Below are 17,624 nucleotides of genomic sequence, written 5' to 3' on the forward strand. Positions count from 1 at the left end.
GGGTTTGGGGGTGACAGAGGGGTTTTGGGGGGTCTCAGAGGGGTCTCAGAGGGGGTTTGGGGGTCATAGAGGGGTCACAGAGGGGGTTTTGGGGATCTCAGAGGGGTTTTGGGGGGTCTCAGAGGGGTTTGGGGGGTCACAGAGGCATCTCAGAGAGGTTTTTGGGGGTCATAGAGGGGTCTCAGAGGGGGTTTGGGGGTCGTAGAGGGGTCTCAGAGGGGTTTTGGGGGTCTCAGAGGGGGTTTGGGGGTCGTAGAGGGGTCTCAGCGGGGTTTTGGGGGTCTCAGAGGGGGTTGAGGGGTCTCAGAGGGGGTTTTGGGGGTCTCAGAGGGGGTTGAGGGGTCTCAGAGGGGTTTTGGGGGGTCTCAGAGGGGTTTTTGGGGATCATAGAGGGGTCTCAGAGGTGTTTTGGGGCTCACAGAGGGCTCACAGAGGGGTTTTGGGGGTCACAGAGGTGTCTCGGAGGGGTTTTGGGGGTGACAGAGGGGTTTTGGGGGGGTCTCAGAGGAGTTTTGGGGCTCACAGAGGGCTCTCAGAGGGGTTTTGGGGTCACAACCAGGTGTCAGAGACATTTAGGGGGGGATCCCAGAGAAGTTTTGGGGCTCACCGAGGGATCTCCAAGCGCTTTTGTGTGCCCCGAACCCCCCCCCCCCCAAATTCCCGACAGCGTTCGAGGCCGTTCCCGGTGTGGGATCCGAACGCGTCCCGCCCCCAAACCCCGGGAACGTTTTTAGGGTTTCCAACCCCTCCTTCCCCCCCAAATTTCTGCTCCCCCCAGGCCATGCAGAAATCGGGGCGTCCCCTGAAGTCCCTGAAGCAGCGGCTGAAGGGCAAAGAGGGTCGGGTTCGGGGCAACCTCATGGGCAAGCGCGTGGATTTCTCGGCTCGCACCGTCATCACCCCCGACCCCAACCTGGCCATCGACCAGGTGGGCGTCCCCCGCTCCATCGCGGCCAACATGACCTTCGCCGAGATCGTCACCCCCTTCAACATCGACAGGTGGGGTTTTGGGGGGGTTTGTAGGGGATTTGTGGGGGTTTAGGATGGGTTTATGGGGTTTTGGGGTGGGTTTATGGGGTGGTTCGGGTGATTTATGGGGGTTTGGGAGAGCGTTGCCTTCTCCATGTGACCTTGGCTGAGATCGTCACCCCCTTCAACATCGACAGGTGGGGTTTTGGGGGGGTTTGTAGGGGATTTATGGGGGTTTAGGATGGGTTTATGGGGTTTTGGGAAGGATTTATGGGGTTTTGGGAAGGATTTATGGGGGTTTGGGGTGGATTTATGGGGTTTTGGGGTGGATTTATGGGGTGGTTTGGGTGATTTGTGGGGGTTTGGGAGAGCGTTCCCTTCTCCATGTGACCTTTGCTGAGATCGTCATCCCCTTCAGCATCGACAGGTGGGGTTTTGGGGGGGTTTGGGATGGATTTAGGGGGGTTTGGGATGGATTTATGGGGTTTTGGGATGGATTTTTGGGGTTTTGGGATGGATTTATGGGGTTTTAGGATGGATTTATGGGGTTTTTGGGTGGATTTATGGCATAATTGGGTTGGATTTATGGGGTTTTAGGTTGGATTTATGGGGTTTTAGGATGGATTTATGGGGTTTTTGGGTTGTTTTATGGCATATTTGGGTTGGGTTTATGGGGTTTTAGGATGGATTTATGGGGTTTTTGGGTGGTTTTATGGGGGTTTGGGATGGATTTATGGGATTTTAGGATGGATTTATGGGGTTTTTGGGTGGATTTATGGCATAATTGGGTTGGATTTATGGGGTTTTAGGTTGGATTTATGGGGTTTTAGGATGGATTTATGGGGTTTTTGGGTGGTTTTATGGCATATTTGGGTTGGGTTTATGGGGTTTTAGGATGGATTTATGGGGTTTTTGGGTGGTTTTATGGGAGTTTGGGGTGGATTTATGGGATTTTGGGGTGATTTATGGGGTTTTGGGAGAGCGTTTCCTGCCCCATCACCCCCAACGCGACCTTTGGTGAGATCTTCACCCCTTTCAACATCGATTGGGGCGACCTGGGGGGGTTTGGAGGGAATTTGGGGGGGATTTAGGGGGTGTTTGGAGCTGATCTGAGGGGTCTGGGGGAGCTTTGGTGGGGTTTGGGGCAGATCTGGGGGAGATTTGGGGGAAATTTGAGGAGATTTGGGCCAGATTTGGGGGAAATTCGGGGACTTTGGGGCAGATCTGGGTGAATTTGGGATGAATTTCAGGACTGGGGGAGATTTGGGGGAAATTTGAGGAGATTAGGGCCAGATTTGGGGGAAATTCGGGGACTTTGGGGCAGATCTGGGTGAATTTGGGATGAATTTAAGGACTGGGGGAGATTTGGGGGAAATTTGAGGAGATTTGGGCCAGATTTGGGGGAAATTTGAAGAGATTTGGGCCAGATTTGGGGGAAATTCGGGGACTTTGGGGCAGATCTGGGTGAATTTGGGATGAATTTCAGGACTGGGGGAGATTTGGGGGAAATTTGAGGAGATTTGGGCCAGATTTGGGGGAAATTCGGGGACTTTGGGGAGATCTGGGTGAATTTGGGATGAATTTAAGGACTGGGGGAGATTTGGGGGAAATTTGAGGAGATTTGGGCCAGATTTGGGGGAAATTTGAAGAGATTTGGGCCAGATTTGGGGGAAATTCGGGGACTTTGGGGCAGATCTGGGTGAATTTGGGATGAATTTAAGGACTGGGGGAGATTTGGGGGAAATTTGAGGAGATTAGGGCAGGATTTGGGGGAAATTCGGGGACTTTGGGGCAGATCTGGGTGAATTTGGGATGAATTTCAGGACTGGGGCAGATCTGGGTGAATTTAGTGAGATTTAAAGAATCTTTGGGGTCGTTCCGGAGCTTTTGGGGGACATTTGGGTGATTTTAGGGCAGATTTGAGGCAGTTTGGGGTTGATTTGAGAACCTTTAGGACCCTCTAGTGGGATTTGGGGTGATTTTGGGGAGATTGGAGCAATCTGGGGCCGTTTTAAAGAACCCCCAAAATCCTCCCCCCGACGACATCAGCGTCGTTTTGGGGCTGATCCCAAGAACCCAAAACCATCCCAAACCCCTTGGAAACCCCCACAAATCCTTCTCAGGGTGACTCTGGTGGATTATGGGGTGAACCTTAGGTTCCCAAAATCCCCTCAATTTCCCCCAAAAACCCCACAGGCTGCAGGAGTTGGTGCGCAGGGGGAACAGCCAATACCCGGGGGCCAAATACATCATCAGGGACAACGGGGACAGGATCGACCTCCGCTTCCACCCCAAACCCAGCGACCTCCACCTGCAGATCGGCTACAAGGTCAGCACCCCAAAAAACCCCCAGAAGTCAGGGGAGGAGCCCAAAAAAAACCCCAAAAGTCAGCACCCCAAAAAAACCCCAAAAGCCCAAAAAAACCCCCAAAATCAGCACCCCAAAAAACCCCCAAAAGCCCAAAAAAACCCCCAAAAGTCAGCACCCCAAAAAACCCCCAGAAGTCAGGGGAGGAGCCCAAAAAAAACCCCAAAAGTCAGCACCCCAAAAAACCCCCAAAAGCCAGCACCCCCAAAAAAAAAAACCCAAAAAATCAGGGGAGGAGCCCAAAAAACCCCAAAAGTCGGCACCCCAAAAAACTTCCCAAATGTCAGGGGAGGACCCCAAAAAACCCTAAAAGTCAGCACCCCAAAAAACCCCAAATGTCAGGGGAGGACCCCAAAAAACCCCCAAAAGCCAGCACCCCAAAAAAAAAAACCCCAAAAAATCAGGGGAGGACCCCAAAAAACCCCAAAAGTCAGCACCCCAAAAAACCCCCAAAAGTCAGCACCCCAAAAAACTTCCCAAATGTCAGGGGAGGACCCCAAAAAACCCTAAAAGTCAGCACCCCAAAAAACCCCCCAAAAGTCAGGGGAGGAGCCCAAAAAACCCCCAAAAGTCAGCACCCCAAAAAAAAAAAAAAACCAAAAAATCAGGGGAGGAGCCCAAAAAACCCCCAAAAGTCTGCACCCCAAAAAACCCCCAAAAGTCAGGGGAGGACCCCTAAAAACCCCCAAAAGTCAGCACCCCTAAAAACCCCCAAAAGTCAGCACCCCAAAAATCAGGGGAGGACCCCAAAAAACCCCAAAAGTCAGCACCTCAAAAAACCCCCAAAGTCAGCACCCCAAAAAACTTCCCAAATGTCAGGGGAGGACCCCAAAAAACCCTAAAAGTCAGCACCCCAAAAAACCCCCAGAAGTCAGGAGAGGAGCCCAAAAAACCCCAAAAGTCAGCACCCCAAAAAACCCCAAAAGTCAGGGGAGGACCCCAAAAAACCCCAAAAGTCAGCACCCCAAAAAACCCCAAAAGTCAGCATGTCAAAAACCCCCCAAAAATCAGGGGAGGACCCCAAAAAACCCCCAAAAGTCAGCACCCCAAAAAACCCCAAAGTCAGGGGAGGACCCCAAAAACCCCAGGGGAGGGACCCCAAAAACTCAGGGATGCCAAAAACCAGCAGAGGACCCCAAAACTGTGGGGTGGAGTGTTGGTTTTGGGGTTCAGAGCTCTGGATTTGGGGTTCAATCCCTGATTTTGGGGTTCAGAGCTCTGGATTTGGGGTTCAGAGCTCTGGATTTGGGGTTTAGTCTTTGATTTTGGGGTTCAGAGCTCTGGATTTGGGGTTCAGAGCTCTGGATTTGGGGTTTAGTCTTCGATTTTGGGGTTCAGAGCTCTGGATTTGGGGTTCAATCCCTGATTTTGGGGTTCAGAGCTCTGGATTTGGGGTTTAATCGTTGATTTTGGGGTTCAATCCCTAATTTGGGGTTCAGAGCTCTGGATTTGGGGTTCAATCCCTAATTTTGGGGTTCAAAGCCCTGATTTTGGGGTTTAGAGCTCTGGATTTGGGTTCAAACCCTGATTTTGGGGTTTAGAGCTCTGGATTTGGGTTCAATCCCTGATTTTGGGGTTCATAGCTCTGGATTTGGGGTTTAATCCCTGATTTTGGGGTTCATAGCTCTGGATTTGGGGTTTAATCGTTGATTTTGGGGTTCAATCCCTGATTTGGGGTTCAGAGCTCTGGATTTGGGGTTCAATCCCTGATTTTGGGGTTCAAACCCTGATTTTGGGATTCAGAGCTCTGGATTTGGGGTTCAATCCCTGATTTTGGGGTTCAGAGCCCTGGATTTGGGGTCAATCCCTGATTTTGGCGTTCCCAATTCTATATTTGGCCTTCAATCCCGAATTTTGGCTTCCAACCTCTGCAATTTGGGCCTCTACCCCCAATTTTAGGGCCCCAGGGGGCCCCAAACCCTCATTTTTGGGTCCCCAAAACCTCGTTTTTTCCCCCTTTCCCCCCCCATTTTTTGAGGAAATCTCTTCATTTTTTGGGGTGTCCCTCGTTTTTGGGGGGTTTCTCGTTTTTGGGGTGTCCCCCTGACTCTTGGGGGGGTGTTTTGGGGCCAGGTGGAGCGTCACATGTGCGACGGGGACATCGTCATCTTCAACCGGCAGCCGACCCTACACAAGATGTCCATGATGGGCCACAGGGTCAGGATCCTGCCCTGGTCCACCTTCCGTCTGAACCTGAGGTAAAACACCCCAAAAACCACCCTAAAAACCCCCAAATTACCCCAAAATCATCCCAAATCCTGCCCTGGTTCGTCTTCCGTCTGAACCTGAGGTAAAACACCCCAAAAACCACCCTAAAAAAACCCAAATTACCTCAAAATCACCTCAAATCCTGCCCTGGGCCATGTTTTGTCTGAACCTGAGGTAAAACACCCCAAAAACAACCCTAAAAACCCCCAAAATCATCCCAAATCCTGCCCTGGTCCACTTTCCGTCTGAACCTGAGGTAAAACACCCCAAAAACCACCCTAAAACCCCTAAAATCACCCCAAATCCTGCCCTGGTTCGTCTTCTGTTTAAATCTGAGGTAAAACACCCCAAAAACCACCCTAAAAACCCCCAAATTACCCCAAAATCATCCCAAATCCTGCCCTGGTTCATCTTCTGTTTAAATTTGAGCTAAAATATCCCAAAAATATCCTAAAACTACCCCAAATCCTGCCCTGGTCCACCTTCCGTCTGAACCTGAGGTAAAACACCCCAAAAACCACCCTAAAAAAACCCCAAATTATCCCAAATCCTGCTCTGGGCCATGTTCTGTCTGAACCTGAGGTAAAACACCCCAAAAACCACCCTAAAAACCCCTAAAATCACCCCAAATCCTGCCCTGGTTCGTCTTCTGTTTAAATCTGAGGTAAAACACCCCAAAAACCACCCTAAAAACCCTCAAATTACCCCAAAATCATCCCACATCCTGCTCTGGGCCATGTTTTGTCTGAACCTGAGGTAAAACACCCCAAAAAACACCCTAAAACCCCCTAAAGTTACCCCAAATCCTGCCCTGGTTCATCTTCTGTTTAAATCTGAGGTAAAACACCCCGAAAATATCCCAAAACCACCCCAAATCCTGCCCTGGGCCATGTTCTGTGTGAACCTGAGGTAAAACACCCCAAAAACCACCCTAAAAACCCTAAAATTACCCCAAAACCACCCCAAATCCTGCTCTGGGCCATGTTCCGTCTGAACCTGAGGTAAAACACCCCAAAAACCACCCTAAAAACCCTCAAATTACCCCAAAATCATCCCAAATCCTGCTCTGGGCCATGTTTTGTCTGAACCTGAGGTAAAATACCCCAAAAACCACCCTAAAAAACCCCAAATTACCTCAAAATCACCCCAAATCCTGCCCTGGTTCATATTCTGTTTAAGTCTGAGGTAAAACACCCCGAAAATATCCCGAAAATACCCCAGAATTATCCCAAATCCTGCTCTGGGCCATGTTCCATCTGAACCTGAGGTAAAACACCCCAAAAACCACCCTAAAAATCCCCAAATTACCCCAAATCCTGCCCTGGTCTATCTTCCGTCTGAACCTGAGGTAAAACACCCCAAAAACCACCCTAAAAACCCCTAAAATCACCCCAAATCCTGCCCTGGTTCGTCTTCTGTTTAAATCTGAGGTAAAACACCCCAAAAACCACCCTAAAAACCCTCAAATTACCCCAAAATCATCCCAAATCCTGCTCTGGGCCATGTTCCGTCTGAACCTGAGGTAAAACACCCCAAAAACCACCCTAAAAATCCCCAAAATTATCCCAAATCCTGCCCTGGGCCATGTTTTGTCTGGACCTGAGGTAAAACACCCCAAAAACCACCCTAAAAACCCTCAAATTACCCCAAAATCATCCCAAATCCTGCTCTGGGCCATGTTTTGTCTGGACCTGAGGTAAAACACCCCCAAAACCACCCTAAAAACCCTCAAATTACCCCAAAATCATCCCAAATCCTGCCCTGGTTCATCTTCTGTTTAAATCTGAGGTAAAACACCCCAAAACCCACCCTAAAAACCCCCAAAATCATCCCAAATCCTGCCCTGGGCCATGTTTTGTCTGAACCTGAGGTAAAACACCCCAAAAACCACCCTAAAAACCCTCAAATTACCCCAAAATCATCCCAAATCCTGCTCTGGGCCATGTTCCGTCTGGATCTGAGGTAAAACACCCCAAAAACCACCCTAAAAATCCCCAAAATTACCCCAAATCCTGCCCTGGTTCATCTTCCGTCTGAACCTGAGGTAAAACACCCCAAAAACCACCCTAAAACCCCCAAATTACCCCAAAACTGGACTTGGACTGGGATGAGATGAACCTGGCCTGAGCCTGCCGGGGGTCCCTGCCCCGAGTCCCTGCAGTGACCCCAATGTCCCAGTGACCCCAATGTCCCAGTGACCCGTGACCCCAGTGACCCCAATGTCCCAGTGACCCCAATGTCCCAGTGACCCCAGTGACCCCAGTGACCCCAATGTCCCAGTGACCCCAATGTCCCAGTGACCCCAGTGACCCCAGTGACCCCAGTGACCCCGATGTCCCAGTGACCCCAATGTCCCCGTGTCCCCATGTCCCCAATGTCCCTGTGACCCCAATGTTCCAGTGACCCCCATGTCCCCGATGTCCCAGTGACCCCAGTGTTCCAGTGACCCCAATGTTCCAGTGACCCCCATGTCCCCGATGTCCCAGTGACCCCAATGACCCCAGTGACCCCAGTGACCCCGATGTCCCAGTGACCCCAATGTCCCCGTGTCCCCATGTCCCCAATGTCCCTGTGACCCCAATGTCCCCATGTCCCAATGGCCCCAGTGACCCCAATGTCCCACATCCCCAATGTCCCAGTGACCCCAGTGACCCCAATGTCGCAGTGACCCCAATGACCCCGATGTCCCCAACGTCCCCAACATCCCCAATGTCCCCAATGTCCCCAATGTCCCCCATGATCCCAGCGTCCCCAGTGACCCCAATGACCCCGATGCCCCTGCTGACCCCGCTGTCCCTGCAGCATCACCAGGCCCTACAAAGCCGATTTCGACGGCGATGAGATGAACCTGCCAGAGCTGCCCTTGTCCCATGGCCCCGATGTCCCACATCCCGATGTCCCCAATGTCCCTGATGTCCCCAACATCCCCGATGACCCCAACGTCCCGATGTCCCCAGTGTCCCCAATGTCCCCAATGACCTCAACATTCCTGATGTCCCCAATGTCCCCAACATCCCCAACACCCCTGATGTCCCCAACGTCTCCAGTGACCCCAATGACCCCGATATCCCCAACCTCCCCCATGATCCCAACGTCCCCAGTGACCCCAATGTCCCCGACGTCCCCAATGTCCCCAACACCCCTGATGTCCCCAACGTCGCCAGTGACCCCGATGTCCCCGATGCCCCCTCTGACCCCGCTGTCCCCGCAGCGTCACCAGGCCCTACAACGCCGATTTCGACGGCGATGAGATGAACCTGCCAGACCTGCCCTTGTCCCATGGCCCCAATGTCCCACATCCCGATGTCCTTGATGTCCCCAATAACCCCGATGACCCCATTGACCCCAGCGTCTCCAATGACCCCGATGACCCTGACGTCCCCAATGTCCCCAACGCCTCCAATGACCCCAGTGACCCCAACGTCCCCAATGACCCTGATGTCCCCAATGTCCCTTATCCCACATCCCCGATGTCCCCGTGTCCTCGATGTCTCTGATGTCCTCATGTCCCCGATGTCCTCGATGTCCTCAGTGTTCCCATGTCCCACATCCCCAATGACCCCAATGACCCCGATGTCCTTAACGTCCCCGATGTCCCCAATGACCCCGATGACCCCAATGTCCCCGACGTCCCTTATCCCACATCCCTGATGTCCCTGATGTCCCCAACTTCCCCGACGTCCCCAGTGTCCCCCATGATCCCAACATCCCCAATGACCCCAATGACCCTGATGTCCCCGACGTCCCCAATGACCCCGATGTCCCCAATGACCCCAATGACCCCAATGTCCCCGATGACTCCAATGTCCCCAATGTCCCTGATGTCCCCAACATCCCCGATGACCCCAACGTCCCCGACGTCCCCAATGTCCCCAACGTCCCCAGCGCCCCTGATGTCCCCAACGTCTCCAGTGACCCCAATGACCCTGATGTCCCCAACGTCCCCAACATCCCCAATGACCCCGATGTCCCCAACGTCCCCGATGACTCCGATGTCCCCAGTGACCCCAATGACCCCAATGTCCCCAACGTCCCCGATGACCCCAACGTCCCCAGTGATCCCAACGTCCCCGATGCCCCCAATGACCCCGATGTCCCCGCTGACCCCGCTGTCCCCGCAGAGTCACCAGGCCCTACAACGCCGATTTCGACGGCGACGAGATGAACCTGCCAGAGCTGCCCTTGTCCCATGGCCCCGATGTCCCACATCCCGATGTCCCCAATGTCCCTGATGTCCCCAACATCCCCGATGACCCCAACGTCCCGACGTCCCCAGTGTCCCCAATGTCCCCAATGACCTCAACATTCCTGATGTCCCCAATGTCCCCAACATCCCCAACACCCCTGATGTCCCCAACGTCTCCAGTGACCCCGATGTCCCCAACGTCCCCAACATCCCCAATGACCCCAATGTCCCCAACGTCCCCCATGATCCCAACGTCCCCAGTGACCCTAATGCCCCCGATGTCCCCAATGTCCCCGATGCCCCCGCTGACCCCGCTGTCCCCGCAGCGTCACCAGGCCCTACAACGCCGATTTCGACGGCAACGAGATGAACCTGCCAGACCTGCCCTTGTCCCATGGCCCCGATGTCCCACATCCCGATGTCCTTGATGTCCCCAATAACCCCGATGACCCCATTGACCCCAGCGTCTCCAATGACCCCGATGACCCTGACGTCCCCAATGTCCCCAATGCCTCCAATGACCCCAGTGCCCCCAACGTCCCCAATGTCCCCAATGTCCCCAATGTCCCCAATGTCCCTTATCCCACATCCCCGATGTCCCCGTGTCCTCGATGTCTCTGATGTCCTCATGTCCCCGATGTCCTCGATGTCCTCAGTGTTCCCATGTCCCACATCCCCAATGACCCCAATGACCCCGATGTCCTTAACGTCCCCGATGTCCCCAATGACCCCGATGACCCCAATGTCCCCGACGTCCCTTATCCCACATCCCTGATGTCCCCAACTTCCCCGACGTCCCCAGTGTCCCCCATGATCCCAACATCCCCAATGACCCTGATGTCCCCGACGTCCCCAATGACCCCGATGTCCCCAATGACCCCAATGTCCCCGATGACTCCAATGTCCCCAGTGTCCCCAATGTCCCCAATGACCTCAACATTCCTGATGTCCCCAATGTCCCCAACATCCCCAACACCCCTGATGTCCCCAACGTCTCCAGTGACCCCATTGACCCCGATATCCCCAACGTCCCCAACATCCCCAATGACCCCAATGTCCCCAACGTCCCCCATGATCCCAACGTCCCCAGTGACCCCAATGTCCCCGACGTCCCCAATGTCCCCAATGTCCCCAACACCCTTGATGTCCCCAACGTCCCCAGTGACCCCAATGCCCCCGATGCCCCCAATGTCCCCGATGCCCCCGCTGACCCCGCTGTCCCCGCAGCGTCACCACGCCCTACAACGCCGACTTTGACGGCGATGAGATGAACCTGCACCTGCCGCAGTCGCTGGAGACGCGGGCGGAGATCCAGGAGCTCGCCATGGTGCCCCGCATGATCGTCACCCCCCAGAGCAACCGGCCCGTCATGGGCATCGTGCAGGACACGCTGACGGCCGTGCGCAAGTTCACCAAGAGGGACGTCTTCCTGGAGAGGGTCGGTTTTTTTGGGGTCGTTTGGGGGATTTTGGGGTCATTTAGGGTGGTTTTGGGGGGCTTTGAGGGGGTTTAGGGCAGGTGTTTGTGGGGTTTAGTTCAGAACGTGTTCACAAGTTCACCCAGAGGGACGTCTTCCTGGAGAGGGTCAGGTTTTGGGGTCGTTTTGGGGATTTTGGGGTCGTTTTGGGGCTTTATAGGGTGATTTGAGGTGGTTTGGGGTTGGTTTGAGGTGATTTGGGGTTGGTTTGAGGTGGTTTTGGGGTGATTTAGGGTGGTTTTGGGGAGCTTTGAGGGGGTTTAGTGCAGGTGTTTGTGGGGTTTAGTTCAGGACATGCTGATGGCCGTGCGCAAGTTCACCAAGAGGGACGTCTTCCTGGAGAGGGTCGGTTTTTTTGGGGTCGTTTGGGGGATTTTGGGGTCATTTAGGGTGGTTTTGAGGTGATTTAGGGTGGTTTTGGGGGGCTTTGAGGGGGTTTAGGGCAGGTGTTTGTGGGGTTTAGTTCAGGACGTGCTGATGGCCACGTGCATCTTCACCCAGAGGGACGTCTTCCTGGAGAGGGTCGGGTTTTTTGGGGTAATTTTGGGGCTTTTAGGGTTGGTTTGAGGTGATTTGAGGTGGTTTTGGGGTGATTTAGGGTGGTTTTGGGGTGATTTGGGGTTGGTATGAGGTGGTTTTAGGGGGCTTTGAGGGGGTTTAGTGCAGGTGTTTGTGGGGTTTAGTTCAGAACGTGTTCACAAGTTCACCCAGAGGGACGTCTTCCTGGAGAGGGTCAGGTTTTGGGGTCGTTTTGGGGATTTTGGGGTCGTTTTGGGGCTTTATAGGGTGATTTGAGGTGGTTTGGGGTTGGTTTGAGGTGATTTGGGGTTGGTTTGAGGTGGTTTTGGGGTGATTTAGGGTGGTTTTGGGGAGCTTTGAGGGGGTTTAGTGCAGGTGTTTGTGGGGTTTAGTTCAGGACATGCTGATGGCCGTGCGCAAGTTCACCAAGAGGGACGTCTTCCTGGAGAGGGTCGGTTTTTTTGGGGTCGTTTGGGGGATTTTGGGGTCATTTAGGGTGGTTTTGAGGTGATTTAGGGTGGTTTTGGGGGGCTTTGAGGGGGTTTAGGGCAGGTGTTTGTGGGGCTTAGTTCAGGACGTGCTGATGGCCACGTGCATCTTCACCCAGAGGGACGTCTTCCTGGAGAGGGTCGGGTTTTTTGGGGTAATTTTGGGGCTTTTAGGGTTGGTTTGAGGTGATTTGAGGTGGTTTGGGGTGATTTAGGGTGGTTTTGGGGTGATTTGGGGTTGGTATGAGGTGGTTTTAGGGGGCTTTGAGGGGGTTTAGTGCAGGTGTTTGTGAGGTTTAGTTCAGGATGCATTCACAAGTTCACCCAGAGGGATGTCTTCCTGGAGAGGGTTGGTTTTTGGGGTCGTTTTGGGGATTTTGGGGTCGTTTGGGGGCTTTATAGGGTGATTTGAGGTGGTTTGGGGTTGGTTTGAGGTGATTTGGGGTTGGTTTGAGGTGGTTTTGGGGTGATTTAGGGTGGTTTTGGGGGGATTTGAGGGGGTTTAGGGCAGGTGTTTGTGGGGTTTAGTTCAGGACACTCTGCTGGCCGTGCACAAGTTCACCAAGAGGGACGTCTTCCTGGAGAGGGTCGGTTTTTTTGGGGTCGTTTTGGGGATTTTGGGGTCGTTTTGGGGCTTTTTAGGGTGATTTAGGGGGGTTTGAGGTGGTTTTGGGGGGATTTGAGGGGGTTTAGGGCAGGTGTTTGTGGGGTTTAGTTCAGAACGTGTTCACAAGTTCACCCAGAGGGACGTCTTCCTGGAGAGGGTCAGGTTTTGGGGTAGTTTTGGGGCTTTTTAGGATGATTTGAGGTGGTTTGGGGTTGGTTTGAGGTGGTTTTGGGGGGATTTTGTGGTGTTTTGAGGTAGTTTTGGGGTGGTTTTGGGTTGTCCTTCAGGGTGAGGTGATGCCCCTGCTGATGTTCCTGTCCACATGGGATGGGAATGTGCTCCAAACCTCCATCCTGGAAGGGATTTTGGGGCGTTTTTGGGCATTTTTAGGATATTTTGGGGTCTTTATGGGTTCTTCTGGATTGATGACAATTTTGGGGTGGTTTTGGGTTGTCCTTCAGGGTGAGGTGATGCCCCTGCTGATGTTCCTGTCCACGTGGGATGGGAATGTGCTCCAAACCTCCATCCCGAAGGGGATTTTGGGGCATTTTTAGGCATTTTTAGCACATTTTGGGGTCTCTCTGGGTTCTCCTCGACTGATGACAATTTTGGGGTGTCTTGAGGTGCTTTTGGGGTGTTTTGGGGTGGTTTTGGGTTGTCCTTCAGGGTGAGGTGATGCCCCTGCTGATGTTCCTGTCCACGTGGGATGGGAATGTGCTCCAAGCCTCCATCCTGGAAGGGGATTTTGGGGCGTTTTTGGGCATTTTTAGGATATTTTGGGGTCTTTATGGGTTCTTCTGGATTGATGACAATTTTGGGGTGCTTTTGGGGTGTCCTTCAGGGCGAGGTGATGAACCTGCTGATGTTCCTGTCCACGTGGGATGGGAATGTGCTCCAAAACTCCATCCTGAAGGGGATTTTGGGGCATTTTTGGGCATTTTTAGCACATTTTGGGGTCTCTCTGGGTTCTCCTCGACTGATGACACTTCTGGGGTGGTTTTGGGGTGTCTTGAGGTGGTTTTGGGATGTTTTGGGGTGGTTTTGGGGTGTCCTTCAGGGCGAGGAGATGCCCCTGCTGATGTTCCTGTCCACGTGGGATGGGAATGTGCTCCAAGCCTCCATCCTGGAAGGGATTTTGGGGCGTTTTTGGGCATTTTTAGGATATTTTGGGGTCTTTATGGGTTCTTCTGGATTGATGACAATTTTGGGGTGCTTTTGGGGTGTCCTTCAGGGCGAGGAGATGCCCCTGCTGATGTTCCTTTCCACGTGGGATGGGAATGTGCTCCAAGCCTCCATCCTGAAGGGGATTTTGGGGCATTTTGGGGCATTTTTAGGATATTTTGTGCTCTCTCTGGGTTCTCCTCGACTGATGACACTTCTGGGGTGGTTTTGGGGTGTCTTGAGGTGGTTTTGGGGTGTCCTTCAAGGCGAGGTGATGCCCCTGCTGATGTTCCTGTCCACGTGGGATGGGAATGTGCTCCAAACCTCCATCCCGAAGGGGATTTTGGGGCATTTTTAGGCATTTTTAGCACATTTTGGGGTCTCTCTGGGTTCTCCTCGACTGATGACAATTTTGGGGTGTCTTGAGGTGCTTTTGGGGTGTTTTGGGGTGGTTTTGGGTTGTCCTTCAGGGTGAGGTGATGCCCCTGCTGATGTTCCTGTCCACGTGGGATGGGAATGTGCTCCAAGCCTCCATCCTGGAAGGGGATTTTGGGGCGTTTTTGGGCATTTTTAGGATATTTTGGGGTCTTTATGGGTTCTTCTGGATTGATGACAATTTTGGGGTGCTTTTGGGGTGTCCTTCAGGGCGAGGTGATGAACCTGCTGATGTTCCTGTCCACGTGGGATGGGAATGTGCTCCAAGCCTCCATCCTGAAGGGGATTTTCGGGCATTTTGGGGCATTTTTAGGATATTTTGTGCTCTCTCTGGGTTCTCCTCGACTAATGACACTTCTGGGGTGGTTTTGGGGTGTCTTGAGGTGGTTTTGGGGTGTTTTGGGGTGGTTTTGGGTTGTCCTTCAGGGTGAGGTGATGCCCCTGCTAATGTTCCTGTCCACGTGGGATGGGAATGTGCTCCAAGCCTCCATCCTGGAAGGGATTTTGGGGCGTTTTTGGGCATTTTTAGGATATTTTGGGGTCTTTATGGGTTCTTCTGGATTGATGACAATTTTGGGGTGCTTTTGGGGTGTCCTTCAGGGCGAGGTGATGAACCTGCTGATGTTCCTGTCCACGTGGGATGGGAATGTGCTCCAAAACTCCATCCTGAAGGGGATTTTGGGGCATTTTTAGGCATTTTTAGCACATTTTGGGGTCTCTCTGGGTTCTCCTCGACTGATGACAGTTCTGGGGTGGTTTTGGGGTGTCTTGAGGTGGTTTTGGGATGTTTTGGGGTGGTTTTGGGGTGTCCTTCAAGGCGAGGAGATGCCCCTGCTGATGTTCCTGTCCACGTGGGATGGGAATGTGCTCCAAACCTCCATCCTGGAAGGGATTTTGGGGCATTTTGGGGCATTTTTAGGATATTTTGGAGTATTTATGGGTTCTCCTTGACTGATGACACTTCTGGGGTGGTTTTGGGGTGTCTTGAGGTGGTTTTGGGATGTTTTGGGGTGGTTTTGGGGTGTCCTTCAGGGCGAGGAGATGCCCCTGCTGATGTTCCTTTCCACGTGGGATGGGAATGTGCTCCAAGCCTCCATCCTGAAGGGGATTTTCGGGCATTTTGGGGCATTTTTAGGATATTTTGTGCTCTCTCTGGGTTCTTCTCGACTAATGACACTTCTGGGGTGGTTTTGGGGTGTCTTGAGGTGGTTTTGGGGTGTTTTGGGGTGGTTTTGGGTTGTCCTTCAGGGTGAGGTGATGCCCCTGCTGATGTTCCTGTCCACGTGGGATGGGAATGTGCTCCAAGCCTCCATCCTGGAAGGGATTTTGGGGCGTTTTTGGGCATTTTTAGGATATTTTGGGGTCTTTATGGGTTCTTCTGGATTGATGACAATTTTGGGGTGCTTTTGGGGTGTCCTTCAGGGCGAGGTGATGAACCTGCTGATGTTCCTGTCCACGTGGGATGGGAATGTGCTCCAAAACTCCATCCTGAAGGGGATTTTGGGGCATTTTTAGGCATTTTTAGCACATTTTGGGGTCTCTCTGGGTTCTCCTCGACTGATGACAGTTCTGGGGTGGTTTTGGGGTGTCTTGAGGTGGTTTTGGGATGTTTTGGGGTGGTTTTGGGGTGTCCTTCAAGGCGAGGAGATGCCCCTGCTGATGTTCCTTTCCACGTGGGATGGGAAGGTGCCCCAAGGCTCCATCCTGGAAGGGATTTTGGGGCATTTTGGGGCATTTTTAGGATACTTTGGGATTTCTGTGGGTTCTCCTTGACTGATGACAGTTCTGGGGTGCTTTTGGGGTGTCCTTCAGGGCGAGGTGATGAACCTGCTGATGTTCCTGTCCACGTGGGACGGGAAGGTGCCCCAACCGGCCATCCTGAAGCCGCGACCCCTCTGGACAGGGAAGCAAATCTTCTCCCTCATCATCCCGGGCCACATCAACTGCATCCGCACCCACAGCACCCACCCCGACGACGAGGACAGCGGCCCCTACAAACACATCTCCCCCGGGGACACCAAGGTGAGCGCCTGGCGAGGGTCTGGAGGGAGCTTTGAGGAGGTCTAGGGGGGTTTGGTGGGGTGCAGACGTGGTTTGAGGGGGTTTTGGTGGGATTTGAGGAGGTCTAGGGGGGTTTGGTGGGGTGCAGAGGTGGTTTGAGGGGGTTTTGGTGGGATTTGAGGAGGTCTAGGGGGGTTTGGTGGGGTGTAAAGGTGGTTTGAGGGGGCTTTGGTGGGACCTGAGGGTGATTTGGGATGGTCTGAGGAGGCTTTGGTGGGACCTGAGGGTGTTTTGGGGTGCTCTGAAAGGACTTTGTTGTATTTTGGGTGCTCTGAGAAGACTTTGGTGGGACCTGAGGGTGATTTGGGGTGCTCTGAGAAGACTGTGGTGGTGTTTTGGGTGCTCTGAGAGGACTTCGCTGGTGTTTTGGGTGCTCTGAGAAGACTTTGGTGGGACCTGAGGGTGATTTGGAATGGTCTGAGGAGGCTTTGGTGGGACCTGAGGGTGTTTTGGGGTGCTCTGAGAAGACTTTGGTGGTGTTTTGGGTGCTTTGAGAGAACTTTGGTGGTGTTTTGGGTGCTCTGAGAGGACTTTGGTGGGACCTGAGGGTGATTTGGGGTGCTCTGAAAGGACTTCACTGTATTTTGGGTGCTCTGAGAAGACTTTGGGGGGACCTGAGGGTGATTTGGAATGCTCTGAGAAGACTTTGGTGGTGTTTTGGGTGCTTTGAGAAGACTTAGGTGGGACCTTCCTCAACTTGAGGAGAACTTCATAGACCTCAGGGTGCTTTTGAGCTGCTCCAGGAGGATGGAAATGTTCAACTTCTCTCATCTCTTGACCCTCCTGATGACCCCTCTTGGTTGGAAATGTCCCCTTCCCACCCCACCAGGTGATCGTGGAGAACGGGGAGCTCATCATGGGCATCTTGTGCAAGAAGTCCTTGGGGACGTCGGCCGGTTCCTTGGTGCACATCTCCTACCTGGAGATGGGCCACGACACCACGCGCCTCTTCTACAGCAACATCCAGACCGTCATCAACAACTGGCTGCTCATCGAGGGTCAGCAGGGTCCTACCAAGGGGTCACGGTGGGGTTGGCACCTCGAGGGGGTCGCAGTGGGGTTGGCACCTTGAGGGGGTCACGGTGGGGTTGGCACCTCGAGGGGGTCATGGTGGGGTTGGCACCTTGAGGGTCAAGAGGGTGCTA

General features: G+C 53.1%; 1 protein-coding gene across 1 annotated transcript in view; it reads left to right on the forward strand.

Moving 5' to 3' along the window:
* The window catches only part of POLR2A (RNA polymerase II subunit A), a 77,354-nt gene that overhangs the window by 23,011 nt on the left and 36,719 nt on the right, over window positions 1–17,624 (forward strand). The window contains exons 7-12 of the mRNA XM_068998669.1: window positions 779–999; window positions 3,166–3,298; window positions 5,411–5,535; window positions 10,959–11,169; window positions 16,231–16,440; window positions 17,309–17,477. Coding sequence (XP_068854770.1) covers window positions 779–999; window positions 3,166–3,298; window positions 5,411–5,535; window positions 10,959–11,169; window positions 16,231–16,440; window positions 17,309–17,477 — 1,069 coding nt within the window. The remainder of the gene's footprint in view (window positions 1–778; window positions 1,000–3,165; window positions 3,299–5,410; window positions 5,536–10,958; window positions 11,170–16,230; window positions 16,441–17,308; window positions 17,478–17,624) is intronic.

This window comes from Aphelocoma coerulescens, unplaced genomic scaffold (assembly GCF_041296385.1).
Source record: "Aphelocoma coerulescens isolate FSJ_1873_10779 unplaced genomic scaffold, UR_Acoe_1.0 HiC_scaffold_143, whole genome shotgun sequence".
Lineage (NCBI taxonomy): Eukaryota > Metazoa > Chordata > Aves > Passeriformes > Corvidae > Aphelocoma > Aphelocoma coerulescens.